At 51.1% G+C, this 23185-nt stretch overlaps 3 protein-coding genes across 8 annotated transcripts in view; 1 reads left to right on the plus strand and 2 right to left on the minus strand.

Moving 5' to 3' along the window:
• MXRA7 (matrix remodeling associated 7) overlaps positions 1-7768 on the minus strand; it is a 28279-nt gene extending 20511 nt beyond the window's left edge. The window contains exon 1 of the mRNA XM_019745453.2: positions 7408-7768. Within this exon, the coding sequence (XP_019601012.2) occupies positions 7408-7710 (303 nt within the window). The 5' untranslated portion in view covers positions 7711-7768. The remainder of the gene's footprint in view (positions 1-7407) is intronic.
• The window catches only part of METTL23 (methyltransferase 23, arginine), a 23620-nt gene continuing 435 nt past the window's right edge, over positions 1-23185 (plus strand). The window contains exons 1-5 of one of the 4 annotated variants that reach the window (XM_019745468.2): positions 1-219; positions 3629-3757; positions 21413-21517; positions 22689-22926; positions 23014-23098. In XM_019745468.2, coding sequence (XP_019601027.1) covers positions 21434-21517; positions 22689-22926; positions 23014-23098 — 407 coding nt within the window. In that variant the 5' untranslated portion in view covers positions 1-219; positions 3629-3757; positions 21413-21433. Of the gene's footprint in view, positions 220-3628; positions 3758-5569; positions 6915-19294; positions 19855-21412; positions 21518-22688; positions 22927-23013; positions 23099-23185 lie in introns of those variants that run through there. The other 3 variants (XM_074320451.1, XM_019745466.2, XM_019745469.2) reach the window with 3 other exon arrangements.
• Positions 13438-19131, minus strand: JMJD6 (jumonji domain containing 6, arginine demethylase and lysine hydroxylase). 3 transcript variants are annotated; one of them, XR_012492306.1, is made up of 7 exons: positions 18823-19130; positions 17921-18309; positions 17180-17466; positions 16124-16259; positions 15563-15656; positions 14668-14806; positions 13438-13854 (listed from the first exon to the last, which is right to left on the minus strand). XR_012492306.1 is itself a non-coding variant. In XM_019745460.2 (6 exons), exons 1-6 carry the CDS (start codon positions 18949-18951, stop codon positions 13723-13725), a joined length of 1212 nt encoding a protein of 403 aa, XP_019601019.1. In that variant the 5' UTR covers positions 18952-19119; the 3' UTR covers positions 13438-13722. The 3 variants fall into 3 exon arrangements, 2 of the variants coding, with proteins under 2 accessions (XP_019601019.1, XP_074176550.1); XM_019745460.2 differs by lacking the exon at positions 15563-15656 and having other exon boundaries at positions 18823-19119; XM_074320449.1 differs by lacking the exon at positions 13438-13854 and having other exon boundaries at positions 15563-15651; positions 18823-19131.

Genomic DNA, 23185 nt, shown 5'->3' on the forward strand with positions numbered 1-23185 from the left:
CTTATTCATTCAAGAAGTACTTCCTGGGTGCCACTGTGTGCTGGGTCTGCTGTGGGAGCTGGGGATGTGGCTGTGAATGTGGCCGGCAAGGACCCTGTTCTCAGGAACTGACATTTCACTGTGGCAGACAACGCACACTAAAATAAAGGTGACGTCACACCGTACAGAGTGCCAGCACTTTACGTCGCTGAGGTGGTCAGGGACACAGAGACCTGAAAGGTGAGGAGGAGCGAGCGTGGGAGGTTTAGGCTGGGAAGGGTCTGCCAGGCAGAGCAAACAGCACACGCCACGGTCGGACATGGCACGGGCCTGGCTGGCTCAGCTCTCGGAAGGCCTCTGTGGCTGCAGAGGACGCGGGGAGCAGCTGGGCAGGAGGCAGAGCCGCAGGGTCCGCCGGGCTTGTGGGCCGTGGTAAGACTTTGGAATGGATTCTGCCTGCGCTGGAAGCCACTGCAGGGCTGTGACAGGAGACGAGGAGGAGGTGTGATTTCTGTGTTATAAAGGTCACACTAGCTGCCAGGTGGAGTATGGGTGGGGGAGGGCTGCATGTAGGGACACCAGTTCAGAGGTTCTTGAACAGCCCAGATGAGCCATGGGACTGGAGCGGAGATTCTGGAGACAGTTACAGGCCATGCTGATAGTGACTGTGGTGGGAGAGAGGGAAAAGAAAAAAGAAGGGTGACGCTGGGCTCCGGGCCCGAGTAGCTGAGGAAGCAGTGGAAGAACTCTGAGTGCGATAAAGAACACAGGGAGGGAGGGGCGACAGAGGGCACGCCACGGGGCACACTCTCCTCAGACATGTTGGTCTGAGGCGCTTTTTCGGCCACTGAGGGAAAATGTCAAGTGGGCACCGGGCTGTCTGAGGTGGTGCTCAGGGAGAGGGCTGGATGGGCCAAACTGAGCATCATCAGCTGTGGGTCAGGAGGAGGATTGTGGCCATGGTGTTCTGGAAGGTGACAGTGGTGGCCCCAGTCCAGAAGGAGTCCTCACTTGATATTACGGGCATGAGCTTTTTTAGTGGGGACAAAAAGCAAAGGAAGAACACTGTGGGGATGGGAGAGAGAGAGACTGATGCTCTTGTCACAAGCTGTACAACACCCCAGGACAGTTGGACGGAGCTGGCCTGCAGGGCTGAGTGTTCAAGTCCTGACACCATCCTGGTGTTCGACCTCATATCCGCCTTCGGGCACAGTCACAAGCCCTCCACACTGTGTCGCTCAGATGACCAAGCATGCCAGACTCAGTCCTATCAGATTAGCAGTTTGGGACATCAGAAGCTTCATAAAAAACACCCTGGGGCAGCAGCAGTCCGCACTCTCCCTGACCCTCATCAGTGGGTTTTAAGTCAATTCTCGTCTCTGGATTTCGGGGTAAACAGAGAAGGTGGAGCACAGGGAAGAAACTAAGGGATTGACAAACTGCGAGGGGCGGAGGAAATGAAGTCACTGTGTTGGGGGCAATGAGGCTGAAGAATTTTGACCGTGACCGACTTTAAGGATAATAAGAAAAGACAGGTGGCCAGGGTTGAAAACTCTTGAGAGGCCCTGTGGGGACAGAGCCCCAGAAAGTAGTTTCCAGGCTCTCGGCCTCACGTGGAGGAGTGCTGGCTCGGGTAGTAGATGGCCGTCAGCTGTGGCTGATTGGCCGTCAGCTGTAGCCAGTTAGCCAATTAGCCGCCAATATAACTGCTGCGGCTACGGAGGAGAGTGGAGGAGAGAGAATGGGGCTAGCAAGAAGATGGTGGCTGGGCTGGCAAGCGTGGATGGCGGTTTGCGGACAGTGTGGATCCAGCCTCCAGTGAGAGTATAGAGCCGCCAGAGAGAATATAGTGGTATGACTCCCCTACCTATGGCTCCGTGGGTGTTCCTTTTTGGCCTCACCATATCCTGCGTTATGTGGGGAACGGGAGCAGAGACCCCGCCGGACGCCCTGCACGACAAACGGCGCAGCGAGCAGGGTCTCCCGCATGACAGGCCCCAACTGTAGGAAGAGCACCCGTTTTAGGCTTCCTGAAGAATAAAGACAAGAGTAGTTTGACCCTGGAGTAGGGTTCCCCTTCTCACAGGCTGCCACTGGGTTGGAGGTATTTTCCTGTCTTGAGATGGAGCTCAGACTCTGAGTCTTCAGCTGGGAGAAAAACTATCAACGCCATGGTCACAGAATTAGGCCCTTGCTGAGAATATGCCCAAAGCTGTCTCAGCCAGAGGGTTCGCCGTGTAATATTTACCTGAAAATATTAAGCACATACAAAGGTACCCACCCCTACGCACGCCATGAGAGGAGCTCATGACCGGAAAGGAGACAATCACGGATTGTTAGAGTCCTAAGAGACATCAGAGATCACTTTAGTTCTACCCTTTCGATTTGTAGGTGGGGAAACTGAGGCCCAAATGTTAAGTGACTTCCCCAAGTCCCGTGGTTCTTCAGAGGCAAAATATTAGACAAACAAGTTCCATGAATTCTCGCACTGGGTTTCCTTTGGACCATTTAATCTCATGAGCTGTTCCTCAGCCACAGGCCAGGAGAACGGAACCGATGAGTCGACCTGCCTGGCGTGAGGAAGGTGTCCTTTTCAGTCTCGAGCAGGCAGTGGTGCCAGCGTGTTAGTGCCCTTCTAACCCGGGAGGAGGTTTCTGACCCTGATCTGAATCCTGCTCCATCCCTCTGTCCTGAACGGAGGCAAACGGAGTGGTCAGACTGAGGTTCCAGAAATGGTTTGGCTGCGAGGCATCTGGCAAGTCTCAGGAAGGACGTCCACCCGTGGCCTCAGTGGGTCTCACCCCACCCACACTGCTTTGGGCTGACTCCCTGGCAGAGAGCAGGGCTCCATGAAAGAATCTGTCTACGAGAGTACACGCTCAACATTTTGTTTCTAACTCCCCAAAGCTAGGCAGCTTTTTTCTTAACGTGTTCTTTAAAAATGTATTACTTCTCACTGAGGAGAAAATTCCAACTGACAGCTAATTTTTCTGTGTGCAAATAAAACGCTTTAGCTCTGAAAGGAAGAACAAAGTTTAGCCATTAGGAGAGCCCCCAGACTTTTTCTCCTATGAAAACAAATTAAATTATGAACTTAAACAACTTTCTAAAACATACCCTATTGCATGACTGAACACTGAACTGTTTACAGCCCCGTTCTATTCAGTTAGTGCTCATTATCGTAATTACTGCGAAAACTATTACTGTTCCGTGTTCTGCTTTTTTCCCTTACTTATTTCTACCGATTTGCTAATTAATCCAATGTCCTAATTAATGGACATTTGGGTTATTTCCAGTTTTTCTCCCAGCAAATCACTAGACCTATTATAGACTGATTGTGTTCCCCAGAATTCGTATGTTGAACGCCAAACCTCAGCGTGATGGTTATCTGGAGGTGGGGCTCGGGGAGGTAATTAGGATTAGATGAGAGCATGAGGGTGGGGGCCCCCTGCTGGGATTAGGAAGGGACCAGAGCGCTCTCTCCACCATGTAAAGAGACAGCAAGACGGCAGGTGTCTGCAAGCCAGGAAGAGCGCTCCCACCAGGACCCACATCTGCAGGCGCCTTGATCTTAGACTTCCAGCCTCCAGAACTGTGAGAAATAAATGGCTATTGTTTCAGTAATCCGATCTGTGACATTTTGTTACAGCAGCCGAGCTGACTAAGACAAGATTCCAGAGTGATATGAACAACTGCCAAATATCTATTTGGCCCTCTGCTAGCTGGCTTCCGCTGTTGTGAAGAGGACAAAAAGTGGGACCACGCTGACATCACCAAGGTCAGAGGACTGATGGCAGGGGAGGGGATTCACCTGCTCCTCAAGCAGGCGAGGGGCTCTGTGCCTGAGTGGGGGACACACACTTGTGGTGACGAGGCTGGTGAGGGTGGGGACCCACGAGGGACCTGACAGTAGGATAACTTCAGAAAGGCGAGCCAGGGCCCAGCTGCTTGGTGAGGACAGACAGATGAGGCTTTGTGGCTGGAACAGGGCGACACCACCGAGGGTCTGAAACACCAAGCCCTTTCCTGGGACATTTCCCATTGGGTTCCTTTTTTCCAACAGTGTATTTGGAAAATTCCAAACCTACAGAAAAGTTGGAAGAATAATGTAATGGACACACATATACCCTTCACCTTAACATTTTGCCATCCTCGCATTCTTTGTACACACACACACACACACACACACACAGTGTGGCTTTGAATCACGACGTGTCATCCTTAAATGTTTCAGCATACATCTTCTTAAGAACAGGACATTTTTGTACATAACCACAATGCCAGCATCACACTCAAGAAATTGAGCATTAATACAATAAAATGATCTAAGAAACATTCAAAAGTGTCCCAATTATCTCCCCAATGTTCTTTATAGCTCCCCACCCCTACCCTGATCCAGAATCCAATCAAAGATCAGGCATTGCCTTTGTCTGTCACGTCTCTTTAGTGTCTCTTAACCTAGAAGTGTCTCCCTGCCTGTTTTGTGTTTGGTGACATCGGCCAGCTGCCTTTTAGGCCAGCAGTCTTTGAGTAGAGCTAGGACCAGAGGGTCAAGGTCTGAGTTCTGGCACAGACGCAGTGATTAAACTCTAGTACTACTTGAATGACTCTTGACCCTTCGCCTTTGACCATTGCTTGGGAATCCTAAGACATAGCCTTGCTGGAACCCACACGTCCATTAGGTAAGAAGCCAGGCAATCCTAAAACCCCAACCTACACATCAGCACCAGAAAGCACTGTTTCCTGGCACCAGCTCTAGCTCTGGACATTGTTTGCCATAATTCTTTTTGAGGGTGGGACACCCCTGTCCTGCTTGTCTGCTGCTCACCCCACACTAATTCCTAAGAAAGACTGAAAAGAAAGAGGTTCTCATACTACAGATCTGCCCGTGGCCGGCCTCCTAGCCCTGGCCTGGCTGCTCTACCCCATTTCCTTAGTCGCTGCTCAGTGTCAGCGTCCCAGCCCATCACAGGCCCTCAGGGAGGGTCAGCATCTCAGCAGACCTTTGCGGGGTTTCAGAGCCACAATCCAAGGCTGCCTCCCTGGGCTCCTGGATCCTTCTCAATAATCAGCTTTGTGAGTCGGAGGCAGCGGCTGCCCCTGGCCTCTGGGGCCTCCTGGCAGGGAGGATGCCCATTGGATTAGAAGAGATGCCGTTAATGGAAAATGAAGGGGGAGGGGAGAGGCGAGTTAAGTGCTGCTCTGCTGGAGCAGTGACTTCCCGCTCCCTCCCTCCTCTCCCCCTGCTGCCCTTCACTTAGTGAGATGAGAGGCAAGGAGGCTGGCTGAGGGCCTCACCTACTGCCTCCCCCAAAAGTGACCTGAGTTATTTTCCCCAGGGGTCTTTCCAGCCTGTTCTGCATGCTCTGGCCGAATGATAATGAGCAGACAGCACTGGGACCTGCTCTTGAAAATGCCCAAGTCCATTTCCAGACAGTTTCTTAGTAGCTTCTCCAGGGGGAACCCCACCACTGGAAGTTGGGGGACAGTGGATATCTGTGTCCCCTGCCCCCGGCACCTGACCCCAGGCCCTTATGCACAGCAATGACTTAATGCTTGCCGGTTAGAGTTGAGGGGGACTCACTAGTTCAGAAAGGGCAGGGGACCTGACCCCAAACGGGAAGGGCAAGATCTCCCTCCGAGAGGAAACTGACCTCAACTTGATTCTCGAGTTGGGTGGATTCTCAGGTCAAGGTGTGGTAGAGGGAGGACTGGCATAAGCCGTGGGCATCAGAGTCTGGTGGCCCATGAACCTCTGTAGGGTGCCTTGTCCTTCGAAACACCCACTCACCCTCACAGGACATGCTTTCTCCCAGACAAAGACCAACTGTGCCAGGGCTACTATTTAAACAACACTAAACCAATTACATTAGATATATTGCAGGGAGCCCAAAGGCCTCGGAAAGTTCTTTCAGAAGAGCTGTACCCCAGAGGCTGAAGGTAGCACTGAGTGCCACTAAAGGACATTTTCAACTTCAGTTACACACTACCGCTGGGTGGCTGAGGGCCACCGTGTCAACTAGGAGAAGGAAGGAAGGGCTGATTGACAGCAAACCTGAGAAGAGCGCACACATCTCTCCTGTTTCCAAGAGGACTGGGCGCAGGCAGGAACCCCAGATATGGGAGCAAACCTAACACAGGAGCACCCATCCAAACCCGACCTCATGGCCGTGGGTGAGGTTAGCTCGGAAGGCACGGCCTCGGTCCCCGCCGAGAGCGCTAGTTCCCATTAACCCCAGTTCCTGTCCACCCTGGGATGAACAGCACAGCTCTCCGCAGGCTGGTTAGATAGAGTCCACTGTAATGACACAATTAGTCACCCACTTGTCAAGCAAAGCGCTGCTCTGGTACCCTTACTCAGCAAACAGAAGGCCTCTGCCTGCCCTCCTCCCACCAAGGTTTTCTCTCCAGTGTAACCCATGGTGGCCAGCAAAATGCAGAGTGGGCCCTGCAGACATGCTGACAGTGCACCAAAGCCCCCTGCTCGGGCTTTCGACGGCCCTGGCCATTCTCCCTTCCAAGAACAGGAGCTCAGGAGTAAGGACAAGGCATTCAGATCAGACTCAGGACCCTTGGTGGTGGCCTGGAGAGGCCAAGGTGCTGAAATCCTGGGAAGCTGCCTGGGCTTCCGCCTGGCAAGTAGGCTTCCAATCTAAAGAGGGGCGTGTGCAGAAGTGTCTGGGGCTGGCGCGTGGGTGCAGGCGAGCTACCAGACACTTCTGGATATCCTGAAGCAAGACAGCGGCCAGGCCCCAGGGACAGCGTGGGAGTGAGCTGGGGGCAGAGCCGGAGTGTGGGTTTGGGGCGCTCAGCTGAGCTGCAGGAGGCTTTGTCTTGCTTCTTCACTCCACACTGGCCAGGCTTATCTGCTACCCCAGGGGAGATGCGCGAAGCACAGGAGCAGTTTGAAAAGGACAATGAGAATGACGGCGAAGGTCAGTGCCTTTCTCTCAGTGCCCACCCCCTCCCGCGCGCCTCACCGGCGGCATCACTGACTTGTTAAAAAAGTATTCTTATTTTTTTCACAAGCAAGGCAACTCTCATAGCTGGCCTTGAAGTAAGCCACATGCACGTGGATTTGGGAACCCGTGAGCGGGCGGGGTGGGGATGGGGGGTGTGCGCCCAGGGAGAGCCGCTGCGGCACAGCAGTGACTGTGCCGGGAAGGAGGGAGCGCAGGCTCCGGGCTGGGGAGGCCGGGAAGAGGAAAGCAAGCAAAACAACGAAACCAACTCGGACAGGCTCGGCCCTCGGCGTCACTTTGTGGGGGACGATGATGAGTTTGCGCGCCGGACCCTCCTTTCCTGCCGGCCGCGGGCTCTGTCCTCCCAGGGTACACCCGGCCCGAGGCTGGGAGCCCGGTTCCCGGCTCCGCGGGGGGCGGCAGGGGTCGACCCGACCGGGATGGGAAGGGGCTCCGGGGTCCGTACCTGCCTCGCCTCGGCGGCCTGTTCTTCCGCCTCCGCCGGCCCGGCGCGCTCCCCCGGCCCCGCGGATTCTCCCGGCCCCTCGGACTCTTCCGGCCCCTCGGGCGCAGCCACCGGCTCCGGGGCTCCGGGGCCGGAGGGCGCGGGGGTGCCGCTGGCCTCGCCCTGGGGCGCGGGCTCCGGGGGCGCGGGGGCGGGGTCTGAGCTCGCGGCCGGTCCGCGCCGCACCAGCAGCCAGGCGAGCAGCAGCGCCAGCGCGGTGACCAGCGCCGAGAGCGCGGCCAGCAGCTCGGCGGGCGCCTCCATCGTGCCGCTGCCGCCCGCCCGAGTGCCAGCCCGCTCGGACCCCGAGGGAGTCCGCTGCGCGCCCGCCCGCGCCCCGCCCTGGGGCGGAGCCCTCGCGGCGCCCCGCCCCAGACACGCTCGGTCCCTGGGGTGACGGACACTGGGGACCTGAGCCCGGACTCCTAGGGAAGCACGGCACCTGAGACCGAGGAGGGCCAGTCCTTCCCTGCTCCGGGCAGGCTTAGAGTTTAGGCTCCTGTTGTGCGGGGCGGCCTGCGGGGTCTCTGGTCCCGCTCCCCACATGGGAACGCAGGACATGGTGAGGCCGAAAAGGAACACCCACAGAGCCATAGGTAGGGGGTTCACACACTATATTCTCGCTGGCAGCTGGGTTGGAGACACAGGAAGCAGGAGCCACACTGTTCGCAACCCTCACTGCTCCGCTTGCAGGCTCAGCCACCATCTTCTTGCTAGCCCCCATTTGCTGCTAGCATAGCCACAGCAGTTATATTAGTGGCCAATGGCTCACTGGTTACAGCTGACGGCCAACTAGCCACAGCTTATGGCCATCCAATCACAGTTGATGGCCATTTACTACCTGAGCCGGTACCTTTCTATGTGAGGCCGAGAGCCTGGAAACTGCTCTTTGGGGCTCTGTCCCCACAGCTCCTTTTGAAAACCGGTTTGAAATACTCATTATTTAGATGCCCTTAGATTGTCATCTCTCGGCATCATTTTAGCCCTGTCGTTATCTTAGACCATTTTGGAAATATAAGTACTAGTTTGAGCCAAGTAAAGCCAGGAAGGCTCACGTAAACTGACACTGGGCTGCCTGTAGGACAGTGGAAACCCAACATCATCCCTTTTACTTTTAGCCAGTTCATAGACAGGGCCACAGCTGCTTTTATGCGTAGGTTGCCTTAATCCACGTTTGCAGAGGCCATTTCCAGTTCCTGGCCTGTGAATGCCCCTTCTGGGTCGGAACCCAGCAGCCTTCAACACTCGCCTCTGTAATGTGGCTGCCCAGCAGACAGGTTTCTGGAATTCAGCTGTAAGGGCCTTGGGTCTGCTGTTTCCCCTACTGACTTTTCTCTTTGCATAATTCTGGAAGGCGGGGAGGGTGGAATGAGGGAAAGGAACTCTACTGTTTTTGTTTCTTCAGATCCTCCCAGGGTCTGTTGCTGAACAGTGTATGTTTGAGATAAATATGTTATAACAAAAACCAATTTCTTATCACTCCCAATCCCCACTCTAGTTAAACAAACACGGGGCTGGCAAAGTTAGGTCCATGGTGAACATAAGGCCTAATGTTGAAAAAACAGGGTTCTGGTTTTTGCTGAGGATGCATTTAATATTGTTTTGGAAAACTGCAGTGCCTGAGCTGGTTTGTGATATAAGACAAGATGTTAGATGGATGCTTCCTTTTAAATGGAACATGCAAGTGCACTCGTAAGCTTCATGAGTTCCAGTTGTGACAAACAAGATTCTAGCAACAGTGAGCTCAGTCCTGCCGCATCACATAGTATTAAGGGGAACATGCAAAAAAAAGTTAGTGGTCGCTGATGAAACATGCCCCACAACTTAACATGGGGAATGGGGTTTATCTCTTGCCTACTGGCTTTTGACCACCCGGGGACTTGCAGCCAAAGAGGGCCTTATTTTTGTCCCCTCCCTATTGTTTTAAAATATGCAAGTATATATTTAAGAGGTTCTACAGTGGAGGTAACCTCAGTTGCTATGAAAGGAAACCAAGATAAAATGCAAAAAAAAAAAAAAATTCAATCAAGTTGCTTTATTTAAAGTGATGACAAGTTTCATCCAAGTGAAAGTTAAAAAGACCAATCGAATGACAGAGCCATGGGCATGCCGTGGACCCTTGCCGCAAGACAGAAGCAGACCAGGAAGCTGCTCAGTGTTGTTTGACAATGACAGTTGGCACGAGGTACTCAGCACAGTCCGGGTTCTTCTGTGGTGTCGTTACCTGCCAGACAGCAGGTGGGGGCCAGATGTTTCCAGTTTCTGGACTAACAATGAGACAAAGCTGAGAGCCACTGCCTGAGGGCACACAGTGCAAGTGGTTTTGCTGGACTCAATGTCACATCAATGTCACATCTTGACAGAAGCCAAGGAGGGGGCGTGTGAGCAGAAACCAGACTCCACATGGACCCTCAGCAGTGCTTGGAACACACGTGACAAACAGCTTACTTGTGGAAAGGCTACACGCACCAGGGCGCTAAGGTGTGCGCGTACACACCCATTTCCTGGACAGTACCTCCAACATTTACCCAGAACTCTTTTTTTTTTTTTTTTTAATTGGGGAAGGAGAACAGTACTTTATTGGGGAAGAGTGTGTACTTCCAGGACTTTTTTTTTTTTTCCAAGTCAAGTTGTTGTCCTTTCAGTCTTAGTTCAGTTTCAAGTTGTTGTCCTTTCCGTCTTAGTTGTGGAGGGCGCAGCTCAGCTCCAGGTCCAGTTGCTGTTGCTAGTTGCTAGTTGCAGAAGGCGGAGCTCACCATCCCTTGCGGGACTCGAGGAATTGAACTGGCAACCTTGTGGTTGAGAGCCCACTGGCCCATGTGGGAATTGAACCAGCAGCCTTCGGAGTTAGGTGCACAGAGCTCCAACCGCCTGAGCCACCGGGCCGGCCCAGCCCAGAAGTCTTCCATCACACACTCTGGTCTAGGGCCTCAATCCCATCAAGGCTGAGCCCCTAAGAACTGCGGGAAGCAAATGCACCACCAGCCTCCTGGCTGATCCTTAAATACCGGCAGCTAATTTACAGAGCAGCCACGTACTAAGTTAAGAATACAGCTATAATGATAGTCGTTTCTTTTATGAAGAGCTCATACACTTCCGTTTCGTAAGGCCTGAACTGGCTTTTCTGGTTGTGAAAATCCGTGCACAGCTCTACCTACCCCGACCAGCGTTCCTCGTGAACAGCACACTCACTTCAGGCCCCACCAGCTCAGGGCTTTCACTGCTCCATCTATCTCCAGCACCCAGAACAGTGCCTGGCACCCAACATTTGTAGAATGCTTGAATGATTAATAAAAGGGCATCTGCAGACATGAGCAAGATGTGAGGAATGTCCCGTCAAAGGCGTCACCTTACACATCCCAGTGTACCTGTATGCAGCACAGGACCCTTCGGGATGACAGTGAAACCCTGGTGCCTCCCTCACGCCCAAAGACTCAGAGCCCTCCTGATGGCCTGGCTGTCCTGGGTCCCCCACCCTGCTCCTCCCCATCAGTAGTTCCTAGTCCAAGATCCCTTCTACCAGGACCAGCTCGTTGGTAACATTAGCTGTCATCTCAGAGAATCATCCCTCAGAACAGTTTAACGTTGTACCCTTCACCTCACTTGTGTTCACCCCACTCAAAGGAGCAGCTCATGCCAAATGCGTAGAAGGGTTAACTGTGGGGCTGTGGATCCCTTGTTCCCACGCCCAACAGGATTCACCTTTGCCCCCTGGGGAAGGAAACTTGGGTGACTAATCTCTCACACTCAAATTGCCACTGGACCATCCCAGCCACTGCAGTGCGTCTCATCACGCCCCCTGGTGGCATACAGCCTTTTGGTTTTGGATTTTTTCTTTAAACCGAAGTTTAGAGAGAAGCAGTTGGTATGAATTTGAGAGGAAGGTGTGATAGCAGGTAGCAATACTGAGGAAAAGATAAAAGCCTTTAGAAAATGGCACAAAAAGTTTTTTCAGAAGAAGGAAGAGGAACGCCATTCAGATATTAATACAGAGATTATGCCTTTAGGGTTTGACCTCACTCACACCCAGGCACAGACCCGGCCCACCCTGCAACCAGCCGGGGTGCCTGGCGGGGTGGTTGGGGTGCTGGTGGGGAGGAGAGCAGCACTGCAGGCAGGTAGGGCAATGGGAGCCAATGCCAGGAAGGAAGCAGCTCTCCGTCCAACCCAGCAACATTTAGGCTGGCATTTTAGGAGGCAGAAAACGACTAAGAGAAAATAGGGAGCAGCCTCCTACAGAAAAGCCCCATGACAGCCAGTGTCAGGAAATGCTAACCAGTCTGTTACAAATGTAACATTAGACTTGGCCCTATTTATCATGTAAGCTCTATGAGAAGAACACATTGAACACCTTTCCCACTCTGTTCCTAAACAGAAACCCCGATGTGTCATCTCTCCCCAAAGTACAGCACACAAAAATATGCCTGGAATTTAACACCCTCTCTGACTGTGGAGAGAAGGGAACGAATCCCAGGATAGTACGAGGCAGTGGCGAGTGGTGCTGGACACGCTGGCTGGGTTACTGCTGCTGAACTGGGACGAATGGTGACATACAGGAAGGGGGCACACTCACACTGCACCTTACGTGTAACCGGTTCACACACAAAGCCAAGTCCACTCACCACTCTGCATGCTGCGGCCAGCTCTGTGGACAGCAGAAGTGCCTTACCAACATCAGAGAGGTGACAGATGCAACAACACACTCAAAGGACCACAACCCTCCAGCCTTGGCGTCGACCAGCTTGGTTTTAAAGGAGACTGCACAGAACCTTCTTACCCAACATGCATCACGTCAGCCTTCAGTGTTTCAGTGTTTCACTGAGCTTGCTGAGTTTTTAAACTTCTTCACAATCTATTCTTAATGAGCAGTAAAAACAGCGTTTGACTGAAGACAGAAGCTTGGATCAGAGAAGGAGGATCCAAATTCAAAGACAAAGAAGGGAGAAGATGTGGCCACCAACAGCTTACGTGGGAGCCACCTCAGGGAGCTGCTTTAGCTGCTCAGGGGTGAGCCGGCCTCCACACGTGTCCCTAATCCTGCCAAGGAAAGTACAACTGCCTGTAATCAGCACGTAGACAGCACAGCTGGTGCAAAGCCGGATGGAAATGTTAGAAGCAGAACCCCAAGGAACCCCATGTGGAAGTAACTTTCTACAAATTAGAAAGTCATACCTCAAGGGCAGACACAAGTTCGTAACAATAGACACAACTTAAAAAGGCAAAAAAAGAAATCTAAGTATGGCTGTGAAAAAGGACAACTTGGGTTGAGAAATGCACATTCTAAATCCACTTGAATAAAACACCTGAATTTCCCCATAGAATTCCAGCCAGAACATAGAGAAGGAGGAAGAGACGATAAAGGAATGTGGGTCCTAAACTTTCATGAACACATTGAAGAAAACACTCAGCTGCTCGGAGGTACAAAGAACCTAACAGGAACGTCACCTGTGAAGCAGCTGAGACCTTCACACTTAGAATCCTACAAACGACAGTATTGTACCATCTTCCTGGAACCTCGCGCCTTCATGCTACTGACACACACACTACAACTAGCACACGGACACAGGGCTCTGGAATGTAAAGGCCCGGGACGCTGGCAGGGCCACGAGACTTCACCGTGAGCCTGTTAGTGCCCAGCACTGGGGCAGGTGCGTGCAAAGACTACCTTACTGATTTTTACTTTAAGTTTCAGCTTATTTAAATCCAACCTTGTTTTTTAAAAAATGGAGACATGACTAAGACTTTATTAAAACATCTGAGTTCTCTGCTGCTGTCCGGCTTGGCGCAACCCTCAAAGCAGCAGGAGGCCAACCTCAGGCTCTTTACAAGATGCCAGGGAACTGCTTGAGTATTTTCCCCCTTCGCTGCTGTTATGACCCCCCAGTGAGGGGACACACCAATGGAGTCATGACTTTCCCCCAAGACTACGATAAGAAGAGAGCGACATGGGAAGGTTCTGGTCTTCTCAAAGGAAAAAATAATTCAAAGATATAAAAGTCGTTTAATTTTTATTAAATAATGTAAAGGGTTTCTTGGCACCATCCAGACAGATTCGCCTTTATGCATAAAACAAGCCACGTTAACTTGCATTGGAAGCAGAGAGAAAAGCTACTGCAGCAAATGCTAAGTGAATGGACTCGTACCCCAGGAGCGTCCTCACTCTCTGGCTTTCTTTCGCTGGCCATCCCTGTGTCTGCAGGATCCGACAGGCTGCCGTCCCTGGGCCCTGCCCCTCGCTGCGGCATGTCCGCCTACGCAGACAACGGCTGTGCTTGGTCACCTGGAGGAGCTGCGCTCTTTGCTCACACAGTCGTCCTGGGAGGTGGTGTCCCCATTTCCCATCATGCTGCACGTCCTCCTCTTCTTCCTGCGGTGCATCGTCCCGTCACCTTCAGACCCTGACTCACACTGGACACGAGAGGAGAAAAAAACAGGAATTCAACCTGGACCCATGTCTTCAGTAGGCAAACCTCCGACCTCAGGAGACAGCACAAACATTGTCCACTTCCCCCAGAAGCAAAGCAGCCGTGTGTGACCGCTTCATAATGTAGTCTGAACCTCCATCTCCTCAGACATTTCTGGCTCCCAAAGAATTACAATCTTCCCTCAGGTGGCAAGTGTCCCCACAGTGTTCTCTAATAGAAGGATTATTTGTTTGAAATCAGGACACCCACTCTAAGAACATGTACGGCCAGCATTCTGAGGTTGCGTTATGGAATTTCACTCGACCACACAGAGCCTGATGCGACATTCACAATACACACCACTTCCTGCCATGAGGAAGGATGAAATCAGTCCATGATGCAGTTACGGGACAAATCTCATCTGCTAAGGGCACAGGCCCCTCTTACCCAACATCATCTGAGCTGTTAGCAAGTCACTGACTTGGCTGGGTTTCTAGGCTCACAATTTACCACCCACAGGGAAAATTCTTAACCTGGCCGTTGAGGTCAGAATGCTCGGAGTATGAATCCTGACACCGCTGTTTGCCAGCTGTGTGTCAGGGCATTTATTTAGTGGAATTTCAACCTCTTGAGGTTGTGACGATTCACATACACGTATAAAGCTATAAAATGGGCAAAAGTCATCACACAGCCTGAATGATGGCAGTTGTAGTTCTGGGAAGGAAAGTGGAAACCATTCACATCTTTCTCCCTCCTGGATGGCAGGAGGGAGTGTCACCTCTGGTTTTCCCGGGGTGACCTGCCCTGGAGGCCTCACCTCTGAGTCTGAGTCGGACGAGCTAGAACTAGACGAGCTGGAGGAGTCACTCGAGCTGTCGGAGGCGATCCCTGTCGATTCTTGCAGGTCAACGGAGTCAGCCAGGACCGCCAGCTCGGGGTGCTCTTGCTTCAAGATCCTGAGAGACAAGGCACGTTCTCAGTGCTGGGGGACATGCAGCGACACCCACACAAGTAACCGAGATTCAAAGCTGAGACCTGCCTCTTAGAAGCACCTAGGAACGCCAGGTGCCTCTGTCGGAATGAGTGATGCCGAGTGGTGAGGACACGAGTCCGCAGGCTGGGAACGAAAGCCCCAACATGCTGCTCAGGCTTTTCCGAAAGGAAAACTAGCTCAATGTACTACCGGTACCAGCGGCGCCAGTGAGCCAGACGTGCTGCCAACTCGCGAGGCAACGTTTCCTTGAGTTACTCTTAGTTTTATCCCCTTGGGAGAAAGTCTCTCTTGCATTTGTTTTCCCTGAACTTTTCCTAGCTGATTTTTTCTGCACCTTTCCTTTCCACAGCACACAGCACTTAATGATTGGCGTTGGGCTTGGTTAAATTCTATTTGTAAGAATAGAAACCACTTGGTTTGTAAGAAATAACAAGTATTAAGTAACAGAGAGGGTCCCCCTCACTTGAAGGTAAAACTGAACTGGACTTTCAGAGGCAGCAGCCCTCCCGTAGGAACCTAACCTGGGACCGTAACCAGGAACAAAAGACCTGGCATAAGGTAAGGTCTTTCGAATGACCAAAATGCAGCAGCAGCCTACGGGAGGGAGGGAGGAAGTGGGCCTCAGATGCCCAAGAGTTGGGGAGAACAAAGCCACCACCCTTGCTGGCCCTCTCAGCAGGGGGGCTGAGCACTGAACAAGCCAGAATCCCTCTCTTACCCCGAGAGCTGGTCCCTCCAGGTCAGGGTTGGGACACAGTGGCACGGGGTGGCTGGGGGTGGCTTGCACTGCCGCTGCCCGTGCTGTATCTGTTCTGTGGATAAACAGAGGAGCTAAGTCTCCAGGGCGGTCACCTCACTCACAAGAACTGAAGGTAATAAGTTCAAATGGGAATAATGTTTCTGAGTAAGAAAAAGAAACAACCAAAATAAACCCAAATAAAATGGCTTCCTTTGCTAGTGCTAGCTTTGGGGAAAAAACCAAAACCAAACAAACAAACAAAAAAACAGAAAACGAGAAACAATCCCAACTGTGACCATGTTTTGACTGACTGGCTTCCATCAAACATGCAGTCTTACGCTGTCACCTCAAGGCTGGCAAGCACCCTGAGAACTAGCCCTGACCTGGGACCCGCTCGCTCTCCTCTACCCACGAGCTCTTGCAGTCCCAGCTTTTTCCAGGCCTCTCTAAAATCCGCACATTATTGCAGCAGTGGACTCTTTCCATTTTATCTCTGGGTTAGAAACTGGAACAAAGCAAAAGAAAGGAGAAGTCTCTCACCTGTACCATTTCCTCGATAACTTTGGTCTCCCTCTTACCGTCTTGTGCCATACAACAGGGAAGTTGGTGCTGCTGGCAAAATTCTGGGTGACGGCAATGGTGGTATCAAGATTGAGGACAACGTGCCACCAGCCTCCTGCAATCCAACAGGCGAGCAGTTAAATCGGGTTTGGGTCTGCGCACCACCACTCCCAAACAGAAAGCGCACATACAGCACTTCAGAAGCAGGGATTCCTAGCCACAGGGGAGCGCCTCAGAGTGGTAAATGCTCCTCCTGACCCAGGAATCACAAGCGACCTGTCTGTGTCAAGTCTTATCGGAGTACGGCTGTGCCTGTTTGTTTACGGGTTGTCTATGGCTGCTGTCTTGCTACACGGGCAGACTTCAGCAATTGCGACAGAGACCGTCTGGCTGCAGTGCCTAAAATATTTATTCTCTGGCCCTTTATAGGAAAAGTGTGCCCACCCATTAATCCAAAGCTGTGACCCAAACTGTAAAGGCAGCAAGTTCTTCAGCTTCTAGGACGCTTGTCTTAAATGCTCTCACTTCCAGCACTTAACCTATCCAAAGGACCTGGACAGGCATCAGGGGTGGGATTTCCTGCCTCTTGCTGTACGTCACTATTTCCTAACTCAATCCACCCAGTGCATCAAAACCCCAAGCTGCAGAAATATGCACAAATCAGAACATACACAACACACTAAGGATAAAAATGAGCAGGATCGTTACATAAAGTTTATCAGCTGAATAACTATGGTGTATATCTGAAACTAATATAATATTTTACGTTAGCCATATTTTGAAAAAAATTTTAAAAAAAAATAAAAACAGAAAAAAGGCATTTATCCATAGTCATCATACGTTTGTTATAAGAAACGTGGACAGCAGCCCCTAAGCATTTGACGACACAGTGACATTTCGCTGTCTGGGGAGGGCGCCAGTCAGGTTCATTTAGTCAGCATGCAGAGGGATTTCTTTGACTCACTCTGTATGTAGTTCTCCAAATCGACAAATTACTAAATTCAAAGAAAGTACTTTCTTTCAGTTCATTTATACCTGGTACAAAGACAGTCTCTCCTGGTTTTTGTAAGATTTCCAAGGGTTTGAATTCGGGTGGCCAGGTTGGAAGCTGTGTCCGGGGATAAATGATATTAAACCAGGTAATAGCTTCATCTTGCTGGTTCCCTCCTTCTTCGCGGGTCACCTTGATGAGTTCCCTGGGCGTGCTGGTAGGGAACAGGCACCAGCGCTTGTGGCCCTGAACTAAGGCATTCCAGGCACTGGTGCCCAGGGGGTCGATGTGAATTCCGGTTCCCGAGCGTGGTGGCCCCATTACAAACCACCTAAAGGATGAAAACATTCAAGACGTGAAGAGTAATTTAGCGACACACACACCCGCCCACTCCACACAATGATAAGGTCGCAGTTGTATACAACATGTTACCTTTATTTCAAAGACTACACAAATTCTGGGACATGCAAATGCTGAGTGACTTGTGCACGGAATAACAGAAAAGAAAAATCACTGACGTGGCTTACTGCTGGACTTTTTAACTATTAAGACTCCCCTTAGAGATCAGTGGTTCAACTTGGGGTGCACGTTTGAATCACCTGGGGAGCTTTCTGAAATCCTGATGCCCAGGCAGCACCCCAGACCAATTAAACTAGAGTCGGTAGGGCTCTGGTAGGACCGGGCGGGCATCAGCAGCCCCCTAATTAAGTCCCACTGACTGTTTTGGAAAAAGGTGAGCTGGCTGACACATGCTGTTGCAGAGAAGGCAGTAACGGATACTTTACCTGTAAGGGGGCCTGCGCTTCTCCCCTGCATACTGGAAAAGGTCATCAGTGAAAAACTTGGGCACCTTGTAGTCTTCCAACAGTTTTCTTCTTTTGGGATGTTCGCCGTAGCTGCTGTCAAAGATGTAAAGGGGACTGTCATCTCGAGTGCTCTCCATATACTCGATGTAGTATTTCATCTTCATCTTCACAGAGTAGCCGTCATTATCCTCACCACACTTGAACTTCTGGTTCCGGTACTTCCTCTTCAGGCGCTCCAGAGTCCATTTCTCCTGCGCAGACCAGCCCTCCTGGGCATTCAGCAGAACCACGGGCTTGTAAGGTCTTTCATATCGCTCCACAAATTCTCCCACCGATAGCTGTAACGCGTCTGCCCTTTCCACGTTATCCTGGGGAAATCAGAAAAGACCTATCCAGTTAAAACAAACAAAAACGGGCGGTAAATAAGGATGTCCCCAGCGCCAATTAGCAACGACATATCTAAGAAGCCAGATTTTTTTTTTTCTGGCTTCTCTTTTTTGGGAAAGGACCCGCGTGGGTTCGGGCACGTCGCACCCAGCGCCACCCAACCAGAAGAGGAGGACTTCGCATCTCACACTCGTGGCCTTTGACAGCTAGGTCCCCGGGGACCCCGCCATCCAAAGGGAGCAAGGGGCGAAAGGCCTCCCCTTCGAGGGTGCCAAAGGCGTGCGAATCCCGTTGCCCGGCAGGCGCGGTCGCCGCACCGGAGGAAGGAGGCCCGCCCCGGAATGCGGGCCCCGACGACCCCGACCTCCGCGGGGTGGGGTGAGCGCATCGGCACTCGCGGGTGCCACGCTCGGCGTGGGCGGGGCGGGCTGATCCTGCCCCGCGAGAGGTGCGCGGCCGCCCGGAGACGCCGTGCCCGTGCCCGGCCCGCTCACCGCCACAGCCGCCGGGTTCAGAGAGAAGCTCTCGTAGTAGTTGTGCCGGGTCCAGTCCAGCGAGTCCTTCAGCTCCGGCCGCGCACTCCGCTTGGCCTCGCGGATCCGCTTCTTGCTCTTGTGGTTCATCCTGCGAGGTCACCAGCTGGTTCCGCGACGACCTCGGCGAAGCTCGCTTCCTGCCACCAACGCCCCCCCTTCCCGGCGCAGCGGCGGCGGCACTGAAACGCCCTTCGCTCTGGCCCGGCGCCTTTAAAATCGCCTTCCAGAAAATTCACTCCCCAACCACCTCCCGGGCCTCGGATTGGGCGTGCGGCTGTGCTCTTCCCCGCCCCCCAGCCTCTCACGGGCAGCCATTGGCCTCGGCGCCTCAGGGTCCGCCTTCACACGCGTCGCGTTCCCGCCATGTTGGGAAGGTCAGGGCTGCCAAATAGCCGCCTCACTGCGGGGTCCCTCCAACGCCCTCTTCCGGTCGCATCACTTCCGACAGCGCGCCGCCTTTCCGCAGCCGGCTTCCGCCTGGCGCGTGGCGGGTTCACCTGTTCTCTGTCTGATTTGTTTGGCTTTGGGGTTGTTTTTCTCGCCGTGCGGTCGCTTCGTCGCCCGAAGGGTGCTTTTCCCTTTCTTGCCATCGGGGTTTAGCGACCCGACGGGGCCTGCGGAGGACCACGTGACATCGGGGAAGCGGCCCCAGCCGGCCCAAGGCCCCGCGGGCGCGCGCAACCTGGCAGCCCGGCTCCCTCTGTTGTTGCGGGCCCTCCAGGGGGCCACCGAGTCCCCTCTGAGCGAGCGTGAACTCCGAGGGCATGTGGTCCGGACCCAGCGCTTTCGGTTCTCGGAGGAGCCGGGCCTGGGAGCGGACGGGGCCGTGCTGGAGGTTTGCGTCCCGCAGGTGCGTGCAGCTGCACCCGCCGGGAAGTGTCTCCGGTCCTTTGCGGTGGCGCTCTAGGACAGGAGCGGTGCTCAGCAGACCTGTGGAGGAGGGTGGGGTGTCCGCGGTTTCCTGCCTTAGGTTGGACAGCAGAGCCAAAGGTTTGGAATGAAGCCTTTTAGCGTATTACATGTCTTTCAATAAGGAATTTGGGGACCCTGCCAGGAAGGGGCCTGTCCACTCCCGAGTATTTCCTGCCAGAAAAGTGGTTTTTCTCGACACCTGTTTTCTTTGATTTTGTTGAAGGGATTTTTAATTCAGCTTTATCTGGGATCAAGGGTTCCAACCCTCACTGCCTAAATAAAGTTTCTTGGATTGGCACTTTTCAGCTCACGGCTGTACCAAAACTGAATAGTTGTACCTTATATGCGTACGGTTTTTCAAAGCACTTTCACGTTGCAGTGTTTCGTTTGGTTTTAACAGCAGCCTGTGACTTAGCTATTAGTAATAGTTTAAAGATGTAAGACTAAGAGGAATTAAAGGCTCAAGTGGAACCCATTTCTGGTAGTTTCTAAACGCCTTCACGTTGAAATACCCATCTGGATTTCCTCCCAAATTTAGGGAGTGAGATACTCCTTATAACGGAGGTCTCTTTACATCTAAATCTGCACCTCATTCTGGTCAGAAATCCTTCATTGTACTCCTGGGTAAAATCTACCAGGGCAGGCTTTCTTGCCTTTTATTCACGCTGCACCCCCCTAGAGTTAGAACAGTGCCTAGCATATTTTAGGCACTAATATTTTTGTTGAGTGGATTAAATGATTAAGTTCAGACCTTGGTTCCATCACCTTTGATACTTTTACCACTTCAACCTCCTTTTCTACCACCCCACTAGGGGTACACTTTGCTCTAGAAAACAAAGACGTCGTTTTGCAGTTTAATTGCTAACTTTGTATGTTTATTTTGTACCTGGCACTGTACTAAGTAGTTTGCATTGAATAGTCCTAATCACCCTATGAGATAGTATCTTGCAGTTGAGAAAACTGAAGCACAGACAGGTTAAATGACTTGAGTGAGGTCACACAGCTAGTAAATTACAGATCTGGAGTTCCAACCCAGGCAGGCTCATTCCAGAGTTGTGAGCTGTTATCTTGCCTCCCTAAATACCAGGCTCTCACAATTCTCTGCCTTTTCAAAGGCTTTGTAAGCTGCCTGCCTTCCTAAGGCAAGGATTCAGCTCCAGTCAAACCTCTTTGGGGATGTCTTCCTAGGACCATATTGTTTCCCATTAGCATACCAAGTTATGCCTATGCTTAAAACCCTCCAATGTTTTCTTGCACTTCAAAGCTAAACTCCCTGTGGCCTACAAGACCGCACAGGTCAGCCCTTGCCTTCCCTGGGACCTCTGCTTGAACTACACAGTGCTGCCTCCAACCCCAATCCCTGTGCTCTGCCAGAGGCTTTAGTTCCTGCTTCTGGGCCTTTGCCTGAATTATCCTCTCCCCATCTAGGGTAGCCACCTTGTGGTCATTGCTCTCTCTCCCTGTTACTCTTGCATCACCGTGTTTGTAGCATTATCACCAACCAAAAAATATATTTGTTGCCTGTCTCTCCCCAGTAACTATATATATAGTGGATGCCAGTGCCAGACACTTGGTAATTTCTGTAGAAATATTCTTCCAGCAGATGAGTTATGACATACAAAAAAATTCTTCACAGGTCCTGCATCTACAGTACGGAATGTATGTTTGGCCCTGTGCTGTGGTCCTGGCCCAGTACCTATGGTTTCACAGAAGATGTCTGCCAGGCAAGGCCGTCTTAGAGGTACAAGTGCCCTTGAAGTTTCAAAAAACCCGTGTTCAGATTTAAGTCTACATGCTTGCTATGGGTTTTAAGTATTTTTAAATTGGGGGTGGGGTGATTTGGCCAGCTTGTAACGCGTGAGTTGAGAATGCTTTTTACCTTTGGAAAGTGTTGTCAAAGAAAAAAAGAATGTGGCCCACCAAAACTGAAATATTTAGCTCTTCAGTTTTCTGATCCGTTATTCTAAGTGAAGCCAATTGACTAATTTTAGTTATGGGTTCTTGGCATGGAAGCATCGTCAAGGCCATCTTTCTAGGGTGTCTCAACTGGGTCATTTGGGCTCTAACACTTGTAGTCTTTCTCACAAAACAACCCTTTCCATTTTCAGAAATCTTGAGATTAGTTTTAAAATGTATCCCAGGCTATCTCATCACTCCACCTGACCTGCTTAAATCTTGAAGAAACTCGTCAAATTTGCAGAAGCTTAAGAACATCTAACTTTTGCTAAAGCTATAAATGAAGGGAAGGCATTTCACATACTTCTGGCCTCCAAATAGTGGTGATAGGCATTCAGAAAAGATCAAGAATCTCAAACTGGATGCCCATCCTCAAACTGGAAAATGAGATTGTTTCAACCAGCACATTAATAAAGGCATTCCCTGGTACTATTCCTTAGTGTAAGTGCCTTGTCACTTTCAAGGCTCAACTGGGAAGTCCCCTTCGGTAGAAAGACATGTTGTAGACCTCACTATTCACCTAAAAGCAATTAAAATTGGTAGTTAACTGGCTATGCATGCACATCACCCATTAAACTTCTAGGGACCTAGTGTCCTGTAATTATGAGCTTTTACAGATCACAAGAGAACTTAAAATGAAACTACTTTCCTGGGCATATTAAGCAATGAAAATTGCCTGATACACATTCTTTGGAAACAGTCAGTTGCAGAATAGAACTGTGAGATTTTGTAACTGCCCTTTGGCCCAATTAAATGGAATCACAAGGAACTCGGAACAAATTCAAAGCCTAAGCTTCATATACTAAGGCAGTCTTAGTTATGTGCTATAGACTAACTCAAAAACATACTGAAACCTTGAGCCTGAAAGTTAATGAAATGGGAAACTATTAGCTAAGACCCCAAATTCTTCGTAATTCCGAGCAAAACTTTGAAATGTCATCATTTTAACTTATTAGATTGGAGCTGGAGTGAGCCTTCCAGGAATTATAGCTGCAAAATGTGGTGCTGAAGTAACACTGTCAGACAGTTCAGAATTGCCTCACTGTCTAGAAATCTGTCAGAAAAGCTGCCAGATGAATGACCTGCCACAGGTACATGTTGTAGGACTCACATGGGGTCACGTATCTCAGGATCTTCTGGCTCTACCATCACAAGATATTATCCTTGCATCTGATGTGTTCTTTGAACCAGAAGGTAAACTTTTGCTTTTCATTTTTCAGTAAATTTGGTCATAGATGCAATGTTAAGTAGAAATCTCTCAATAAAGTCCTTTCTTCCCAGATTTTGAAGATATTTTAACTACAGTATATTTTTTGATGCAGAAGAACCCCAAGGCCCAATTGTGGTCTACTTACCAGGTAAGAAGGTAAGCCTACCTAAATCTTGGTTTACTCTCAATTTTATTAACTTAAAGCCTTATTATTCATGCAAAACCTAGTGTAAGGACAAAATG

The sequence above is a fragment of the Rhinolophus sinicus genome, linkage group LG15 (genome assembly GCF_036562045.2).
Source record: "Rhinolophus sinicus isolate RSC01 linkage group LG15, ASM3656204v1, whole genome shotgun sequence".
Lineage (NCBI taxonomy): Eukaryota > Metazoa > Chordata > Mammalia > Chiroptera > Rhinolophidae > Rhinolophus > Rhinolophus sinicus.